This window comes from Zonotrichia albicollis, chromosome Z, assembly GCF_047830755.1.
Source record: "Zonotrichia albicollis isolate bZonAlb1 chromosome Z, bZonAlb1.hap1, whole genome shotgun sequence".
NCBI classification, from domain to species: Eukaryota; Metazoa; Chordata; class Aves; order Passeriformes; family Passerellidae; genus Zonotrichia; species Zonotrichia albicollis.
The window spans coordinates 46657707-46674666 of NC_133860.1; the positions used below are offsets into that span (position 1 = coordinate 46657707).

At 35.0% G+C, this 16960-nt stretch overlaps 1 protein-coding gene across 9 annotated transcripts in view; it reads left to right on the forward strand.

Moving 5' to 3' along the window:
- KDM4C (lysine demethylase 4C) overlaps positions 1–16960 on the forward strand; it is a 246689-nt gene that overhangs the window by 201992 nt on the left and 27737 nt on the right. For 6 of the 9 annotated variants that reach the window (XR_012578319.1, XM_074533711.1, XM_074533713.1 and 3 more), the window contains one exon: positions 9445–9630. Coding sequence is in view for 5 of the 9 variants with exons in the window: in XM_074533711.1 (XP_074389812.1) it covers positions 9445–9630 (186 nt within the window). In the remaining 4 variants the exon portion in view is untranslated. Of the gene's footprint in view, positions 1–1374; positions 1546–9444; positions 9631–16960 lie in introns of those variants that run through there. The other 3 variants (XR_012578316.1, XR_012578317.1, XR_012578318.1) reach the window with 3 other exon arrangements.

Consider the following 16960-nt stretch of genomic DNA (forward strand, 5'->3'; position numbering starts at 1 on the left):
AGGTGTGCCTTGACCCCATCCTCAAGCAAAAAAACCCCAAACAGCAAGACTCAAAAAAAGAAGCTCACCAAACAAAAAATACCCCATACAGCTGTAATTCTGAAATAGCCCTCTATTCCAAATTTTGACTTATTTGGTTGTTTATATGCTATTTTTAGTACCTTGAAATTGCATAACTCACATTTGCTTGATTTACTGTAGGGATGACAGGTATTTCATGGACAGTAACATAAGTACACTAAATGTTTTTACTTATTGTAATTTTCTAGAAGTGTATTCTGTCCACAGCAGCTTCCCTTCAACAGAGAACAACTTGACAGACAGCTGTGGCCTCATTCAGTGTGCTTCACAAGCACAATATTTTCCTTCCCAGAGGCAAAGTGCATTCACCTACATAATTGGCCATGACCCCTTCTCGCCCAGAGGACATATACTGAAGTCCATTCCTGTCTTCTAATCTTTAAAGATGCAAAGCAGCACATTACTGTCATGCTAGTAGGTAGAAGGAATTTTGATACGTGTGCTTTTATTGTCATCAGAGGTTTTTTTTGAGCCTGACAAAGATTCTTGTTTCTGAGCATTGAAACTTGTGTATCTTAAATTCTGTACGATTGTCTCTTTAGTATTACTGGTGTTTCTTGGTATCTGTGTGGAAATACATTTTTAGTTTATGGATATTACCATACTGACTTGTCATTCTCAAAAGGATAGTTTGTTAGATGGTGGTAACTTTATTTTGATGGAAACTGTCTTTGTATTTCTTAATTTCATAAATTCTTTTTGGGATATTGCTAAGAATATAATCCTTTCAATGCTGCCTCTTGGTGGTCTAATTTAAATTGCTATCTTACTAGAATGGCAAATTTCTGTGTGTTTGGATGTGCTTATATGAAGTACCATAATGCAATCATTAAAAAATAAAGGATGTAGAACTGTAGTGCTGATTTCTGTACTATGTATAAATAAGGATGTTACTCAGAGCAATGCTTTGCATTAAATGGCAGCTCATGAAGAATTGGAGCCTGAAATGGCCATACAGGTTCTTAAAGTTCTGGATTCATTGTCTGTTAAAGACTCTTCTGAGTTGGCAAATTCTAGATGTCTTCTCTAAATACTTTGTGTAGCCATGGTTTATTTTCTGGGGAATCTGTTGCTTTTGAAATTGAATTATGCAAAGTTTGCCGCTGGAATTTAGCTTGATTGACTTTGCAGGAAAACCAGTGAGGATCATGATGGAGAAGTTAAGCATGAATCAACAGCATGCCCTTGCATCAGGGGACAGACTGCATCCAGGCCATGATTTATAATAGTGTAGCTACACTATGAGGCCCAGAGTATTGATCCATCCTTCTCTTTTATTTGACTTTTGTTAAGACAGCACCTGGTCTGCCTTTTATTGACATATGGGAACGAGTCCAATGAAAGGTCACTGAGATGGTCGGGTCTGGAGCACAGAATGTGTACAGAGGGACTGAAGAAACTGGGTGTGTTCAACCTGGAAAAGAGACACCTTTTTGCGAAGATTTCACTGCTGCTTATACTGAGGTAGTCAGAGGATACAGGCAAGAGGGAGAGGGATGCTTGTTGGAGGTGCATGGTGGTAGCTTGGGAGGCAAAGAACACAAATCAGAACATGGTAAATTCCAGTGTTGTGAAAAGAGTTTTTTACTATGAAAGGTGATAGCTGAACACTTGAACAGGTGCCCAGCAAGGTTCAGGGAACTTTGTAGATGTGCAGAAGTCAGCTGGATGGGCCTTATGCAACCTGATTTAGTTCTGCCTTGTCAGTGTTGTTCTACATGAGCTCTGGAGCTCCCCACCAACCTCCATTATTATTTGGAATGGTTTTTCCCTTGTTTTGCACAGTTGTTTTGTCTCTCTGCCACACAGTGGGGTTTAGAAGTGTGTGACTGAATGACTGTAGTGCAGAAAAAAACCTGGACTTGACCATTGCCTTAAATTCCAATAATGCCTATGGGAATCAGCTGGAAAAAGTGCAGTTAAAGTATAATAGTGGGGATGCCTGGAGGCTGCAGCAGTGAGGCAGTGAAATGATGCCTCATCACCTTTTCAGCCTAAATGGCATTTCACAGCTTGTCAGATATTTTAGCCTTAGTGTAAATGGTGAATCTATTCAAACTAGTCTATGCAAATCGGAAGGAAAGTTTTAATAAAAAGGTTTTCTTCCTGAAGAATAAAGAAAAGGAGATTCTTTCCAACCTCCTGTATTAATCTTCTTGAAATTTTGCCCTTCCAATACTAGCATCAATCATTTCTTGTTCATTTGTTCATTTCAGGATGCCTGAAAGGTGCCCTGAATACAGGCACAGTGATTCTAAAAAAAAATCTTTTTAATCCTGTGAGTTTGTTATAGTACAATCTGGAGGATAAAAGGGTGAAAATCATGAGGAAAAAAGCCCACAAGATCTGCAACATTCCAAACCTACAGGGGAAGAAACATTGCCTGGAAAAAAGATTTGATTTGTCTCTAATAAAAATGTGTGTAAAAAATACATGACTACGTAAAAACTACAATTAAGATAAAATCTTGAGAGGCTCCTTATAAACTGTGGGCTCACAGCCACATATTACTATTTCTGAGAGCGGGTGTGTATGAAGTGGATAAAAGATGAGTTTGGATGCCTATATTTTCAGTGTCACCTGATGTATATGAATCTGGAAGAAAGAGGCATTTATTCTTGTGTGCAGTGAATATGTGCTAGCAGAATATTCCCTATGTATATAGAGATTCTTCTTTTTAAGAAGGTGTTGGTGATTGAATGTTTTCTGTTTAGTACTTGTAAATAAAACTGAGGAGATAGTAGAGGTATGTTTATGTGGTATTTTCATCAGTAGATCTCTATGGCAGGATTAGAGACATCTCAAGTACTTTCAGAGTATCTCTGACAGTGTAGAGTGCTAATAGTACTGCTCTATCCTGGAAAAAAGTAGGGACTTAATTGCAGTGCTTGGTGTTGGAATGTTGTTATGAATTTGAGAACTTCAATAATACTGAAAATAAATATACAGCAGTTTATTTCTCAAGATATGGCATAGCCATAGATATGGTGATTGTAAGACCACAGCTGAAGCTCTAGCTGGGCCTTTTATTTCTTACCTTTTGCCTCACAACACTTGTTTTACCAGGTACTGAGACTGCGTAATGTATCACAGAAGCACAAACCCTTTCATGTATTTTCAAAATAAGTACTTCTTCACCAAGTGGTTTGTTTTCTTTGATTCTTTTTCTTTCTCTTTTAACCTGCCGTTTAATGACTTTTAATCACACAATCCATGCTTCAGAAGAAACCAGATTTTTCTCACCTCTGCGCTATATTTTTATCTTCCCTCTCCTATTAATTAAAAGCTATTATTACCTTAATGGTTTGGTTGAAATAATTGATGAATACTGTATTTATATGTGTTGGGAAGTCCTGGTAGTTTTTTATCAGCTGTTAAAATTGTATTTTGAATCATGTGTATCTGTCTCGATTTCCATATCTTTTCATGTTTAATTCAAAATTAAACAACTTATAAGTTCATTCATTGAGAGTAGACCCAAAACAACATTATCACGGAGTTACTAGAGAATAGGATCACTGTCTCTAATTGCTGCTGATGCATAAGTGTTATGTTTACTTCTCTGCTGAAATTTACAACTAAAAGAATTTTGCCTACATGTAGATAATGTCTGCCATCTTTAATTTACCATAGCCCCATACTATAGGCAGACTTACTGAATAGTAAGAAATCACAAATCGCTTTCTGCAAGCTCTAGGGCTTTTCCCCCTGGTTGTTACGTTTGAAATACCAGAGGGATGCAAAATAGTCTCTTGTTACTTTCTATAACAACATTCCTAGTTAATTTTATATAATTGCCTGAACATGCTGAACAATGAAGTAGAATATATTATCTAACAAACTCTTTCTTCACATGTTCTGATGCTGTCAGTTTCATAGCTCCAACACTCATCTTGGTTTAAATTAATTAGGAATAAAGGGAAACATAAAATGTAAAAACAGTAATGAGTTTGTTTCCATAGTAACATACTATGCTCTCTGCCAAAATTAAGTGCTGACTTTGTATTCTGAAAGATAGTTATGCAGACAACGTGTGCTCACTGATCTGCAGATAATGTGTCAAATGTCTTCATCGTATTCATCTTCTGACTGTGCTACGCATCGTTAACAAATCTTTGTGCCAGTACCAACCCTTGCTGTAATCTTTGTCACTTTTATTCCATGTTCTGGCTTTGGAATGGAGAAGGAAAAGATTAGTTTCACTGTGCATTTTATATTGTAAGTCTCAGGTTATAACAGCTGATAAGCTTGTGAACCTCCTTCTGCCAATATTCTCGGTAAAATCTTCGCTCTGTTAAAAATCTGTGCATATCTATGGGTAGTATTGCTTACAAAAGGACTGAATTCTCATATCTAGGGTGTGGTTATACATAGTAGCAATTTTTGCTTGTCTGGTAATATAAATTCTGAGGCAAAGTAGGCTCATTACAAAATGAAGACATGATAAAGCAGACATTATAGAAAAAAAGAGGTGATTTTTCATTCATTTTCTTAATTTTTCAGTAGTGTCTCTATCTTACTATTTCAAATTATATATAGAAGACAGAAAGCCAGCAAATATATAAAAGAGGGTGAGAATATACAAATCAGTTACTGACTAGTAGTTACTAACCATCTACAGAGCACCACCGGCAGCAGAACTCTTATGGAATGATTTTTAGTAGTATTTGAAAATCTAGTAATTTTTTGAGTCTCTCTTGAAATAGCTTCTTTTTGTAGCATTTAATGCTTTACTGCAGTGAACTCCTTCACGTAAGTAATTTTGATTGCCAAGACATAGAGATAATTTTGGGGAGAAATTAGTACTCAAAATTGTTTCCTAAAAATCCGTCCCTGGCTTTTTGCTGCGACCTCAGCTTGTGCTTATTTTCATAAATCCTTCCATCAGAAAACACTACTACTGTGATTAATTCATGATCCTTTTAGGGACTGGAATTTTATGTGCAAATACCATTTTTTTTGAAGGAAGCAATTTCTAAATCTTTAAATAAGGATGCATAAAAATTATTATAAAAGTTACCAGTGGGCTGTCTTTTGCAAAATGCTGACATCCTGTTTCCTCAAGCTTGTTCTCTAAAATCCATTCTGTTTATAGATTTGCAGACTATTAACATTAAAGAGCTATTACGTGATGATGAAATTCATTTGCAGCAGAATATTTTTCTTTTGGGGGGCAAAAAGAGGTCATTTCACAATCTAGAAAATTGCAGTACATTGTTCTGTCCTATATTCTTAAATCTCCAGTTATATAAACAATTTTATTTATTCTCCAATTCATTTTGCGTCTGGATCTCTGATTAAGATTGATCCTCAGTCTCTGCTTTGTACTAATATCTAGCAATCATTAAATCAAAATTACATTCTTCCTAGCTGTCTGGAATTGCTTTAGCTGGTAGGAACAGCTGTAGTTTCAAGCTACTGAAAAACTGTCATTTGGGCATTGAATTAGCATTATTGTATTTTAGAAAATGTGTTCATGCTACGTCAAGTTTGTTCATTTCAAAAGTAGCAAACTTACATTCTTAAATACAAGGTTAGCCCTGAGAGAGAAGTGTTTAGACCTTTTGACTTGCAGGAATAGTTTGGGATTGGTTCTATTCTATATGATTGCTTCATTTTACAAACTTACGAAAGTCAGAATTTAGGGAAGAGCTGGGGGGAGAGTGAAACCTCAGTCTTCACAGCCAGTAGTTCCCTTTCTTCTCTTGTGATTCTGATGCCTTTTTCCTTTGGTGACTGTCGGTGGGATTGTTTTAATTCTTTTTTGTACATTTTTGTACAGTTTACTACTTATAGCTAATAAATAATTTGGTATGTAGTTCAGCTGATATTCCAAAAGCCTATGCAAAACAGATTTTTTTATAGCTTACTCTACTTCTGGTTTATGTATTTTGTTTTTATTTATCAATTAATGTGGATTGAGTATTCAGTGTATAGTTTCAGATATAATGGGGTTTTTTCTCTTACATCTGGATGGGGGGCCATGTTGTCTTAATAAAGTTATGCAAGCTGTAGTTTTGCTTGAACACTGGACTTCTATGTGTACTTTTAAAAATTCGTGGCTCAGTTTGAGAGTCATTGTAAAGCTGAGATACATCTGTGTCACCCTCAGTGTCATGCTTGTACAAAGAACACAGCATCTTACATAAAATAAGAAACATATTTCTTTATTTGCAAATCTTGATTACTTTCCTGCGTTCTTGAAAGAAGAATGATTTTCTTAGTTCTTGTGGTATTCTTTAAACACAGGGAGGTATTTTTTTATTTTCCTACAAGTACAGTAACATTTTTCCACTTGTTCATATCCATGATTTAATCCATTTGATATCTGAAGAGTGTATGAGTGTAGCACAAAAGATTAATGTGGGTTTGGAGTTAACTGATATAACAATTACCTTCCTTGTATTTGGCAGTGAGATAGATTTATTGCATGTTAAAATGGGATGTTTTTCACTTTCATCATGCAAACTTTGGTCTGCATTCACAGAAATACTTATGACCAAGCAGTGTTCCTTCTATATGAGAGTTAATTTGAAGCAACTTTACTCTTCATCAAAATTACACCAACATGACTGAAATAAGAATACAGTCAATAGTAATTGGACAGCTTGTGTTTTAATAATTACTTTGTATTTTAATAACTAATTTCAGTATTTTCAAGCTGAAACTCTGAAAAGCATTGTGAGAAATGTTTTCTCGTACTATGCCAGTTCATTAGACATGTTCTCACTAGGTTCTCTTAAGGGAGGGATGAAGTTTTACTCTTAATTTCTGAGGATTGGCTATGGCTATGTCATTTAGTTTGTTGCATAGATGTCAGTTTTCCTGACTACATTTCCAGCTTCCCTTTCAGCATTTCTTGCTGTCTTGTGTAATATTGCTCTTATTTTTTCACCTTTTCTTCTTCTGGAAAGTAATAAACTTTAAAATATTAATTTAGAAGAGCAGTTGTATGTATATGGAGTTTTAAGTTCATTTTTGTTCTGAAGCTTTACTCACGTAGTGTAGTTTTGGATTTTTGCATTTCCTGAGGTTTTATAACACTTTAGTAAGATACAGAAGAAACTTACAACCACATTTTAATGTTTACATGTTTGCTCCCTTGTGCATGTGCAGCCGGTAATTTAAGGGGACCAGCATTTCCTGCTCTACTGTTAGAGTTTCTTTGGTTAACACTGGCTGAGATGTACTTTATTCCTTTTTCTCATTCTCTGCATTTTGTTTGAACTACATTTTCAGGGTGTTTATTTCAGAACACATGTGGAACTTTTTTGTGTGTGGTCTTGGTTTTGGGGTTTTTTTGCTTAGTTGTGTGATTGTTTGGGGTTGTGGTTGGTTGTTTTTTGTTTGGGGGTTTTTTAATATTCATAAGTGCTTTGGTCTTTCTTCTTCCATTAATCTGATTGTTGATTTTGTGTATATCTGTATGAAAAAGTATTCAAGAGGACCTCTGTTTTTTATATAAACTCAGTATCTAGGTATTACACATATTAGATTTCAGTTGTATTTTCTATCTGGAATTTCCACTTAGTAGGTTCTGAATACGTATATATAAAAGCTCCCTTAGAAAACAGTTACTCCACCTACCTGAAAATGATCTCATTTGCACATGAATACAAACACACAACAAGATATCAGCCCATGAGCGAAATTTCTGTAATATTTCTTTTAAGGCAAATCATCTTTACTGCTTACTAGTCTTTAAACCCAATGGTGCTACAGTAGAGCTGAATTCAGGTCCTTTTAGTGAGCGATAGCTAAAATCTTTCCTTAATTTCAGAGGCACTGCTCTTCATTTCTGCTTGTGCAAAGCCATGCAGGCAGTTCACTTTCAAAGGGTGAGCATGAGGGCAGAACTTGAAGAGTTCACATTCAGAGTAATACAGGAACTAGAACCAGTGAGCTTGACAGGGCTAGCCCTTACCAAAAGTATTATTTCTGTCACAAACTGCATGCCAGAAGCCATTGAAACTATTTAAGTGCTGAATTATACAATAAAATTTCTTATGGCTTTATGCAGAATATGAAAATCAAGAAACAATGGAGAATAAAGTTCTTTGGTTACCTTTGACTAAGAATTAGATGTGAGTTAACAGTCAACACTTTGAATTACTAATCATGCAGCAAAACCACCCCAAAAGTATTTTTACTTATGTTCTCAGCATAAGCAGATGAGTGTGTTTAGCAATTTGGTGGGCAGCAAATTTAGAAGAAATGGAATTAAGCAATATTTTGAGTATGTTTTATTGAATTTATTGTTTTGTGTCATTGCATAAAATGTGTTTATAATAGCTGAGATAATTTCATGAACATCAATAGCATTTGTATTTTTGTTAGCCACGATGAGAGATATCAGAGGATAATTCTCATATGTGATATAAAACAGTTGTCCATAGAAGTTACTGAAGTAATATTCTGTCTAGTATGCTTGCTAATGCCTCATAGTGGCAAGGTACAGTTCATCTTGTACTGCCTTTTTTAGTATATTAGAACATACTAGTCAGACTTAGTTTATGTAGCTTATATCCCTTTGTCTTCTTTTCCTGTTGGCTCATTACCTGTGCCACTTACAAAAGAATGACATTGTTTTGATGTGGTCTTCTTTTTGGCAAAAGGGAAGAAAACCACAGTGTGTCTTCTAAGGCTGTTGACATGATGTTTGAATATATGGCATGAGGAAATACAGCCTACTGTATTGACATTATGTTAAATACTCAACCAATGAAAACCAGGATAAAAATAAAAATGGTCTTAGGAACAGCCTTCAGCTGTAGAATTATGCAAAGGCTTGAAATAAAATGTCTCTAACTTAGAGGCGATTTATCCTTTGTTACAGGCTATCTAAGGATGTTGTAGAAACTGTTTCCTGAATGTGTTAGCCATTTTACAAAGACATATATATTTAGTCTAGCTTCATAGTAGGGAGCTAAGTCAAATGATATGTGGAAGTCCTGCTTAGCCTGGCATTTCAGTTGCACCTATTCTCTTTATTTTTGAGCCTTGTTGTTGTTTTTAGTCAAATAATGTAAAGGGTTTTGGATTTATGAATTTTAGGAGGGGTAGGTTAATTTTCAGAGTATGGAATTTAAAATTAAACTTTTAAACATCTATCTGTCTATCTAGCTCTGTGGTTTTTTGCTGTAGCATTGGAACACATTTAGATAAAAGGGCAAAAATGCTATGTATTAATTATATTACTAAGTTGCCTTGTAATTAGTAACTGCTGTTCCTTTCACTGTGTATATTGCAAGATAAAAAATGTATTCATTTGATCACAAATAATTTTTTGGTCCTTGAGTTACTTGCAGGTGTCATTGAAGTTGGAGTAATACAGAAAATATTCTGTTTATTTTGCTCCTACAGAAATGTATCTTCTGCAGGCACAGAGTTAAGAAAATCTCTGGTGCCTGCATTCAGTGTTCATATGGACGCTGCCCAGCATCCTTCCATGTTACCTGTGCCCATGCTGCAGGAGTGCTGATGGAACCTGATGACTGGCCATATGTTGTCTATATCACATGTTTCAGGCACAAGATCAACCAAAATGTGGTAAGAAATACATTTTCTTATTTGTTAAAAAATGGAATTGCTGAATTAAAGTACATTTCCAGAGAAAATGAAGGAGAGAATCCACACTAAGTATTATCATAATTCTCTCTATCATACTTTCATGCGTAGCAGTCTTTTACAGCTTGAAGGATTTTTGTTATGCTGTTACCTGGGAGAAGTTATACCTAAACATGTCTAACATGTTTTTTAATTTAAAGTCCTTGTTGAGTATTTTGTTTTGACAGCCAGAACAAATCTCTGAGTTCTTTGTTTTGTTAACCTGAAGTGTATTATAAATACCCAGATCACAATATCTTACAAATACTCACAGATTCTGTGAGATAATGGATGTGGTGTATATATTAAATCTTTGTTTTGCAGCCAAAGAGTCTCTTGAAAATACTCAATTATAATTATTCTGTCATCTGGCAAAGTAACACTGGCACGCCATGAAAATTCATGTTATGACTGCCTTTTTATTTCTATTATGTGCTGAGGAAGAGCCTTTAATTTTAGATGAGACACAATCAAGAATTAGTTTAGTGTCTTTTACTTGAATAAATGGTTAGGATCTCAGTTAAGAGAGAACTTACACTATTCATTTGCTTCCTAGCAAACCAGAAGGATTTAACATAGGCTTACTAAGGAAAAATCTTGGAAAGTTAGTCAAGTTGCAATTTTTTTTCTCCTTTATGCATTAGAAATGAAAGGCATAAACCCAGGTAACGTCTGTATCATAGATGTTGATCTCTCAAGAACTTATCAGTGAATCATTGGTCTTAATGACAAGACTTAATAAGACTACTGAAGGGTAGGATTTCTTCCAAGTGTACTAAATTATAATGCCTCCCAACTGGAGTAACCAGTTCTGAGTATTCAAGTTGCAGGTGACATTTTTTAAAGGGAGACATATTGTTCATCCCTGTTTAAAATTTCCATAGAATTGTTATTTTTTATAATACTTCTGTTTTCCAAAATGAACACATTAAACCAGCACTCTTAATGTGTTTTTAATTTCTTACAAACATTTCCCAAGAAAATGAGTTTGGTTTGAAAAACAAACAAACTTAAACTCCCACCTGTACAGGCAATTTAAGATTCTGTACTTGGGGTTTTTGGGGGAAAAAAAAAAAAAAGGTTGAAAAATACTAGATTAAATTCAAGGCCAATAAAAATAGTGCCAACATTTCCCAAATGTTTTCTAGTATCTTTTTGACACAAGTCTTTATAATCTAGGTAGTGAGATTTGCATCAGTCCCGTAAATTCCATGCTTTCTTAGTGATTTTCTTGACCTATATTAGGTAGTTTAGAAGAAAACAAATCCCATCAACTATGGAAAAAACCAGGATTTTGTGTGGCTATTGTTTAAGGGATTGTGTGAAGGACATAGAAAGTGTTTTGGAATGAGACTATTACATCCTTTCATGAAACTCAGCACTAACTTTTTTGAAAAGATTCACTGTTATTACCCTTTTTTTCCCCCACTGGCTCAGCTAAAAGTGAGGTTCGCAGAAGAGAAATAGAAGTTATGCTTTTGTGTTTCCAATTGGGCCAAAATTTGGAAAGAGCAGATATTTTGTTAAAGAACGTTTTTCTGTAAAATTCTTACCTTACTCCTCAGACAAATGAGATTGCCATATGTTTTTAAATGCTTGGGTTTATGCTCTGTCTTTTGGGTAATTAATCTAATCACATCTTTAAGCCTTCAGAAGTTTTCTCACCATTGGTTCTCTTGGCATGCTTTTCTTACCTTTTAGCTGTTCCTTCATGCAGAAATAACACTGCTCTTCACCATTAGGCATAGCAATGTATCTTACTTCTAATCAACTTTTCTTTTGCCTGTTGTTTGAGTTTCCTTGCTTAGAAGCAGAACAGGAAATCATGCAGACTGAAATATTATACTCACTTAGCAAATTTTTACAGGAGTCAGATTATCTTGTCAGTAGGAAAAAAAAAATCTCTTCTGGTATTTAGCAGAAAGCATTGTTCCTAAAGCAAGGACACTATTTAATTTCTCCTATTTCAAGAAAAAAAATTAAATTGTCTGATTTTTTATTAATATAGACTCTAAATATTGTATCTAAATGCTCAGTGACTACCTTTGTACTAACTTGGTGTTTGCTGCTTTCTTCAAGCTTAAAATAAAAAAAAAAAAAAAACAAAACCCAAAAACTCAACAATTTAAGTATGACTTTTGGGCACTAGGAAAAATTGTGGCATATACCTATAGTGGTATTTATTATGTGAATGAATGAGGGTTTTCAACAAAAAAGGCCTACCTAAACAGATAAATGTGTATTATTACTATTATTAGCAGATCTCTTCACCCCAAGCAAAGGCTTATTGTAGTGAGGATGTAGATTATGCATCCAACTTATTTATGCCTGTGAACTCAAGCAAAATTTTTCAACATACATTCATAAGCCTTTTTCACTGGGGATCAGGTTTTGTATCGTCTTCAGTATTTTAGAGTGCCTTTTTGTTGTCAGTCATTGAAAACACTGGTGGGGTCTTCTGAAGAAAAATCCTCAAAGAGAAAATCAAAAGGGAAAACAATAATCATTGAATTCATCTGATGCTACCAAATGGAGTAAATAAGAACCGGAGTTTTTAAATGTTTGTATGACTTTTCAAAAGTATTTTTCCATGTTCATAGACTCAAAACTAAGCCTACCTCTTATATTTGCTGAAGGTATAGCTTTAGAAATAACACAACAATTTGCTAGCAGAACAGTTTTTTCTATATGAAGTGTTTTGGGTATTTGCTGTCATTGCCTATGTTATTTTTTATGTAAATTGGACTGTCAATATGCAAGGAAGGCTCTGTGATTTGGTACTTACAGGTTGTGGTTTGGATTTTTTTTTCCTTTTTTTCTTCTTGACTGTGCTTGTTTCTGAGCAAGAAGCATATCCCTCACACCTTTCTGTCATCAAAACTGCAAGAACATGTGGAAGTACAGTTGAGAATAGGTGCCGCAGATGGATTTGTTTTGATTAAAAGATCTCATTCATACACAAGAGTGTGAGAAAAAGGAGCTGAATGGAACTGTTCTAACTGAAAAAAAAATAAACCCAACCCAAAAAGATCCGTATAAGCCCTGCAGTTCAGAGGAAGCCAGATGGAGACACACATATACTTCCAGCTATTTCCTTTGGAAATTGTGAACAAAAGGGGCGAACTAGACAGCCCCAGTAACATTTTCAAGAATAAAGATCTTTAGAAGAGGCAAAGACAGGAGCTGCAAATACCTGCTGTTGCTGGTTTTGGAGCTACTTAAAATTATCTTCTACTATTGTCTGCCAGTTGCTAACCTCTGTAGCAAATAGGGAATGAAGGGATGCTGTCCAGTGGAAGCTGTAGATCCTTTTTCTGTTGAATACATTAGTGAGGGAGTGTTGTTGTTTGTCACTGTCTGCCAACTACTGTCAGCCCCTAAACATCTCAGAAAGACTAAGCCATGCCTTCAAAAAGACATGTTATTCAAAAATCATGAGCTGGATAATTTTTGAAATGTCATGAATAATTTCTATGCTAAAATTGGAATTCCAAGGAGTAAACGAGACATGAGATTTAGGTTCTGATATGGAATAAGTCTCAGATCTTCTAGGATCCTCCATTAAAAACTGTAGCCTGAGAAAGTTTCTAGGTATTTAGATGTACATCAGATATCTACTTCATGATGTTATTATGAATTCACATTGACATAATTTATGTATTTAAGGCTTTTGTTCCCTGACATATAGAAAATGAAGGAGAAAGTAATTTTCCCTTTTAAATTTTGAAATCTACACACAGAAGGGGAGATTATCTTTCTTTGTATCTGGTTGTTTTCTGTACTTCTGCCACTACCTTAGTTTATTCTTGGCTTTGGTACCATTAAAGAAAATCATGCTTTTAAACTACAGCTTTCTCAATAATCTGATAACTACCACAGCTGTTTCTTTAATCTGATAGACTCCCTTATATAACAGCTGTCCTTTCTGATCAAAAAATTGCATTCTTAACGTCAATAAATTGTTAAGATTTTCTGTCAGGAAATGTTTTCTGGGACATGCAATCAATTACAGATTGTACTTGTGAATATGTTTTTCTGAGAAATAAATTAAGAATCCTATGAAGATAACATAGTAAAAAATAATCTCCTTGAGCTAAAATGCATTTTTGTGTTTTATTACTTTTTCTAATGAGAAATGGCATTCCTTCTCTGAAAATTTTATCATTAAATCAATCTGCGTTGTCTCTTAAAATATTGTAATTTGCCCTCCATCTTCCCTGAAGAGTTACATCTTCTTTTGGAGAAGATTTAAACCTTTTAATAGAGCAATATCTCTTTGGGTTTCTGTAGTAGAATACTTTTTCTATTATCTCATAGAAATAAGTAAATTAATAGTCTCTAGTTTACATTTGACCCACCTCTGCCCCCACCAAAAGCCAAATATAACAAAATAAAAAATTGAAAGATAAATGAACATGTATGTTTACATATATTTCAAAATTGGATAAAACATGCTTATGGATATTTTATTTGCTTCTATGATAATATCAGTCAATTGCTGTTTATGTTGTTAATTTTTATACTTAGTCTATCTATAGACAGTTAAATTGAGGAAGAAATAATTTTATTATACATACAATGGTTAAGTAATTTGTGGGTATGCTGAGAACATTATTTCTAGGTGCACTTGGAAATGCTTTAGGAACATCATTGAGTTTTACTATCTAAGGTGACCTCAAATAAATCCTACAAATGTCTGTGACAGGCAGAGCCCTGACACACAGATGGAATAGTGTGTGTGTGTATATACATATATATGTATATATATATATACTATATAGGATAACCCTAATCTTACTCCAGCTAATATTAACAAAACTGCAATGGGGTGACACAATTTATTAAATATCCCATTTGCAGTTGGTGACCACCCAGAATTTATATCCCACCAGTGATGATCTGCATTTTGTTTTATTTTTTGCAGAATTCTGGTTATTTCTTATGTATCAGGTTGGATAGTAATTAAGGTTTTCTGTCTGCTTTTTTGGATTTTCTTCATGATCTCTAATAGGTAGTTGTTTTACCAGTGTGAGGTCCATTTCAATAGAAGTAGATGATAGTCTGTGATACATTGTGTAATTGGTTGTAATCAGTTGTTGGGATGTCACTGGGGCTGAGTACAAAAAATCACACCCGATAATCTCAACAAAGTTACAAATACAAAAAATACAGTGATTTCTACTAGGCAAAATAGCATCATTGTTACCAATTTTTACAATAGCACAAGCAGTTCTCAAGCACACATCCTTTACCAGTATATACAAGCACAGTTTTCTGATCAGTGGCTGGATGAATCTTGAAGTGGCAAATACTCTGTTCAGTGTCAAGACGCACATCTTGAGCATTAATAGTATCACCCCCTTCCCGTATGATCAGAGCTGCTGTTGCCTGCATCCTGCATCCATAACTGTGCTTGTATACAACTGAAAGCTAAAGATACATTATCTTGAACTGTACTAAGTGCTTCTACTAACTTGTGGTCTTGGTCCCCGGCCTTTTCCCATTTTGGCAGTACTTTTGAAAGCTGCCACTGGCTAGTTCCTGTTGCCAATAGAGATGACTGTAAAGGCTGTTTCAATTTTGCTAAGCCATCTGCTGCAGTGGCCAGCTTGTTCATCAGTATTTCTAAATCAATTCCATTTAAAACTCCTAATCCTGTTCCTAATGTCCCAGTTAGATCCTTTCTTATTCTGCTCCTGAGGTGTACTTGTCTTTGTAATGATGTTCAGCTTACAGAAATGGCACAAAATACTTGTACTTGCTATGCCCTTAGTTTTCAGGAGCAGAGAGGTTTAAAAATTATAAATCCCATAAATAGATCCAAGAAGGAAGCCCAGTAGTGGCAAGAAGTCAGCGCAAAAACAGAAGCCTTTGAGTTTAGGGTGGGTTTTTCCTCTTACTCCAAAGCATTCACTTTACTGCTAAGACTCAAAATCTAACTAAAAGAACTGATGCTGTATAGTAGAGGTGGCCTTTGAGTCCTAGTAAAATATCAGTATTGTACTTGAATATCTGTATATAGGCCTTGCCTCGGTAGGTCCCAGTTGTTCTTGATGCGCTGCAGCTGCAATGTCCTTCATTGGGCTGCAGCTGTGGCTAGTGAAGATAACTGGGGTAAAAGGAGGTGGGTTGGCCAGCCAGGGAGAGCCTTGACTAAGAAGGAGCCACGTGCAGAAGGAGGAGTCTGTGCTCTGAAGATCTGCAGCCATAAGAAAACACTGAGTGAAAGTATAGGACTCTAGAAATCTAATAGCAACAGTATGGGACTCTAGAAATATGAATACAGAATTGCTGTTCTTTATTCTCTTCAATTCTACTAATAAAAGTCCTACAGCTGTAGATTTTCCAGATTTTAATAAGGCAGTTTTAAGACTATTGTGTTGACTGAAAAATTTACTGCCTTTGAAGGTTTCAAAAGCAGTGCTAGGAAATTTGATGATTACTTCAGTGTGGACTGTGTATAAAAGTATTCTTTTACAGTTTTTATAAGCATTTCTAATAAAATATAGGTATTCCAGTGTACATGCATCTTACTTAATTAGAAATCTTCAACTCTTTAGGTGTAGCCAAACTCACAGTAGCTCCCCTTTGTGTAAAAACAGTGGACCTTTGTGAGATACTGAGTAGTTAAGCTTATAAGAAAGAAGTGCCTTCTGTGTGACTTGGATGAGAAGATACTGATAAAGATACTTCCTGGTAAAGAAGGTTGCTTTTAAAGTGGAAGGTTCATAGGGATACAGTAGTTGGGAGCTGAGATGTAACAGTTGACTGTATGTGTGAGCTTCTAAGTGATTGCCTTCCTACAAAGTTCCATTGTTTTTATAGGTATAGCATCCATCAATTAGTTATTGATGTAGAATGTTTGCATCGTTTAAAAACCCTGCTACTCTTCTGATTTATATAATTAGCACTGGAGAATTGTAAGTGAAAAATGAAAAAAAAATTGTTACTGATACACTATGCAAATAACTGATGAAGAATGATCAGTGCTGTTTGAAGCTTTACAGCAAAAGCTCTGCACAATGTGGATTAAGAAGTTCCTCACATACACTGCTGTAGACAGCTCTGGCAAGAGCTGGATATGCATTTAATTATTGCATCTCACTGGGCAAAATTTCATTCTATTATGTGGAATCATACAGGAATCCATTACTTCAAAATCTCATAATTTAAAAAAAATCACAACCATACTCTTGGTTCATCACACCTTATGTCTTCAGAAAAACTCTACAAATTATCCTGCAAACAAAACTAGCAATTTTTTTTCTAATTA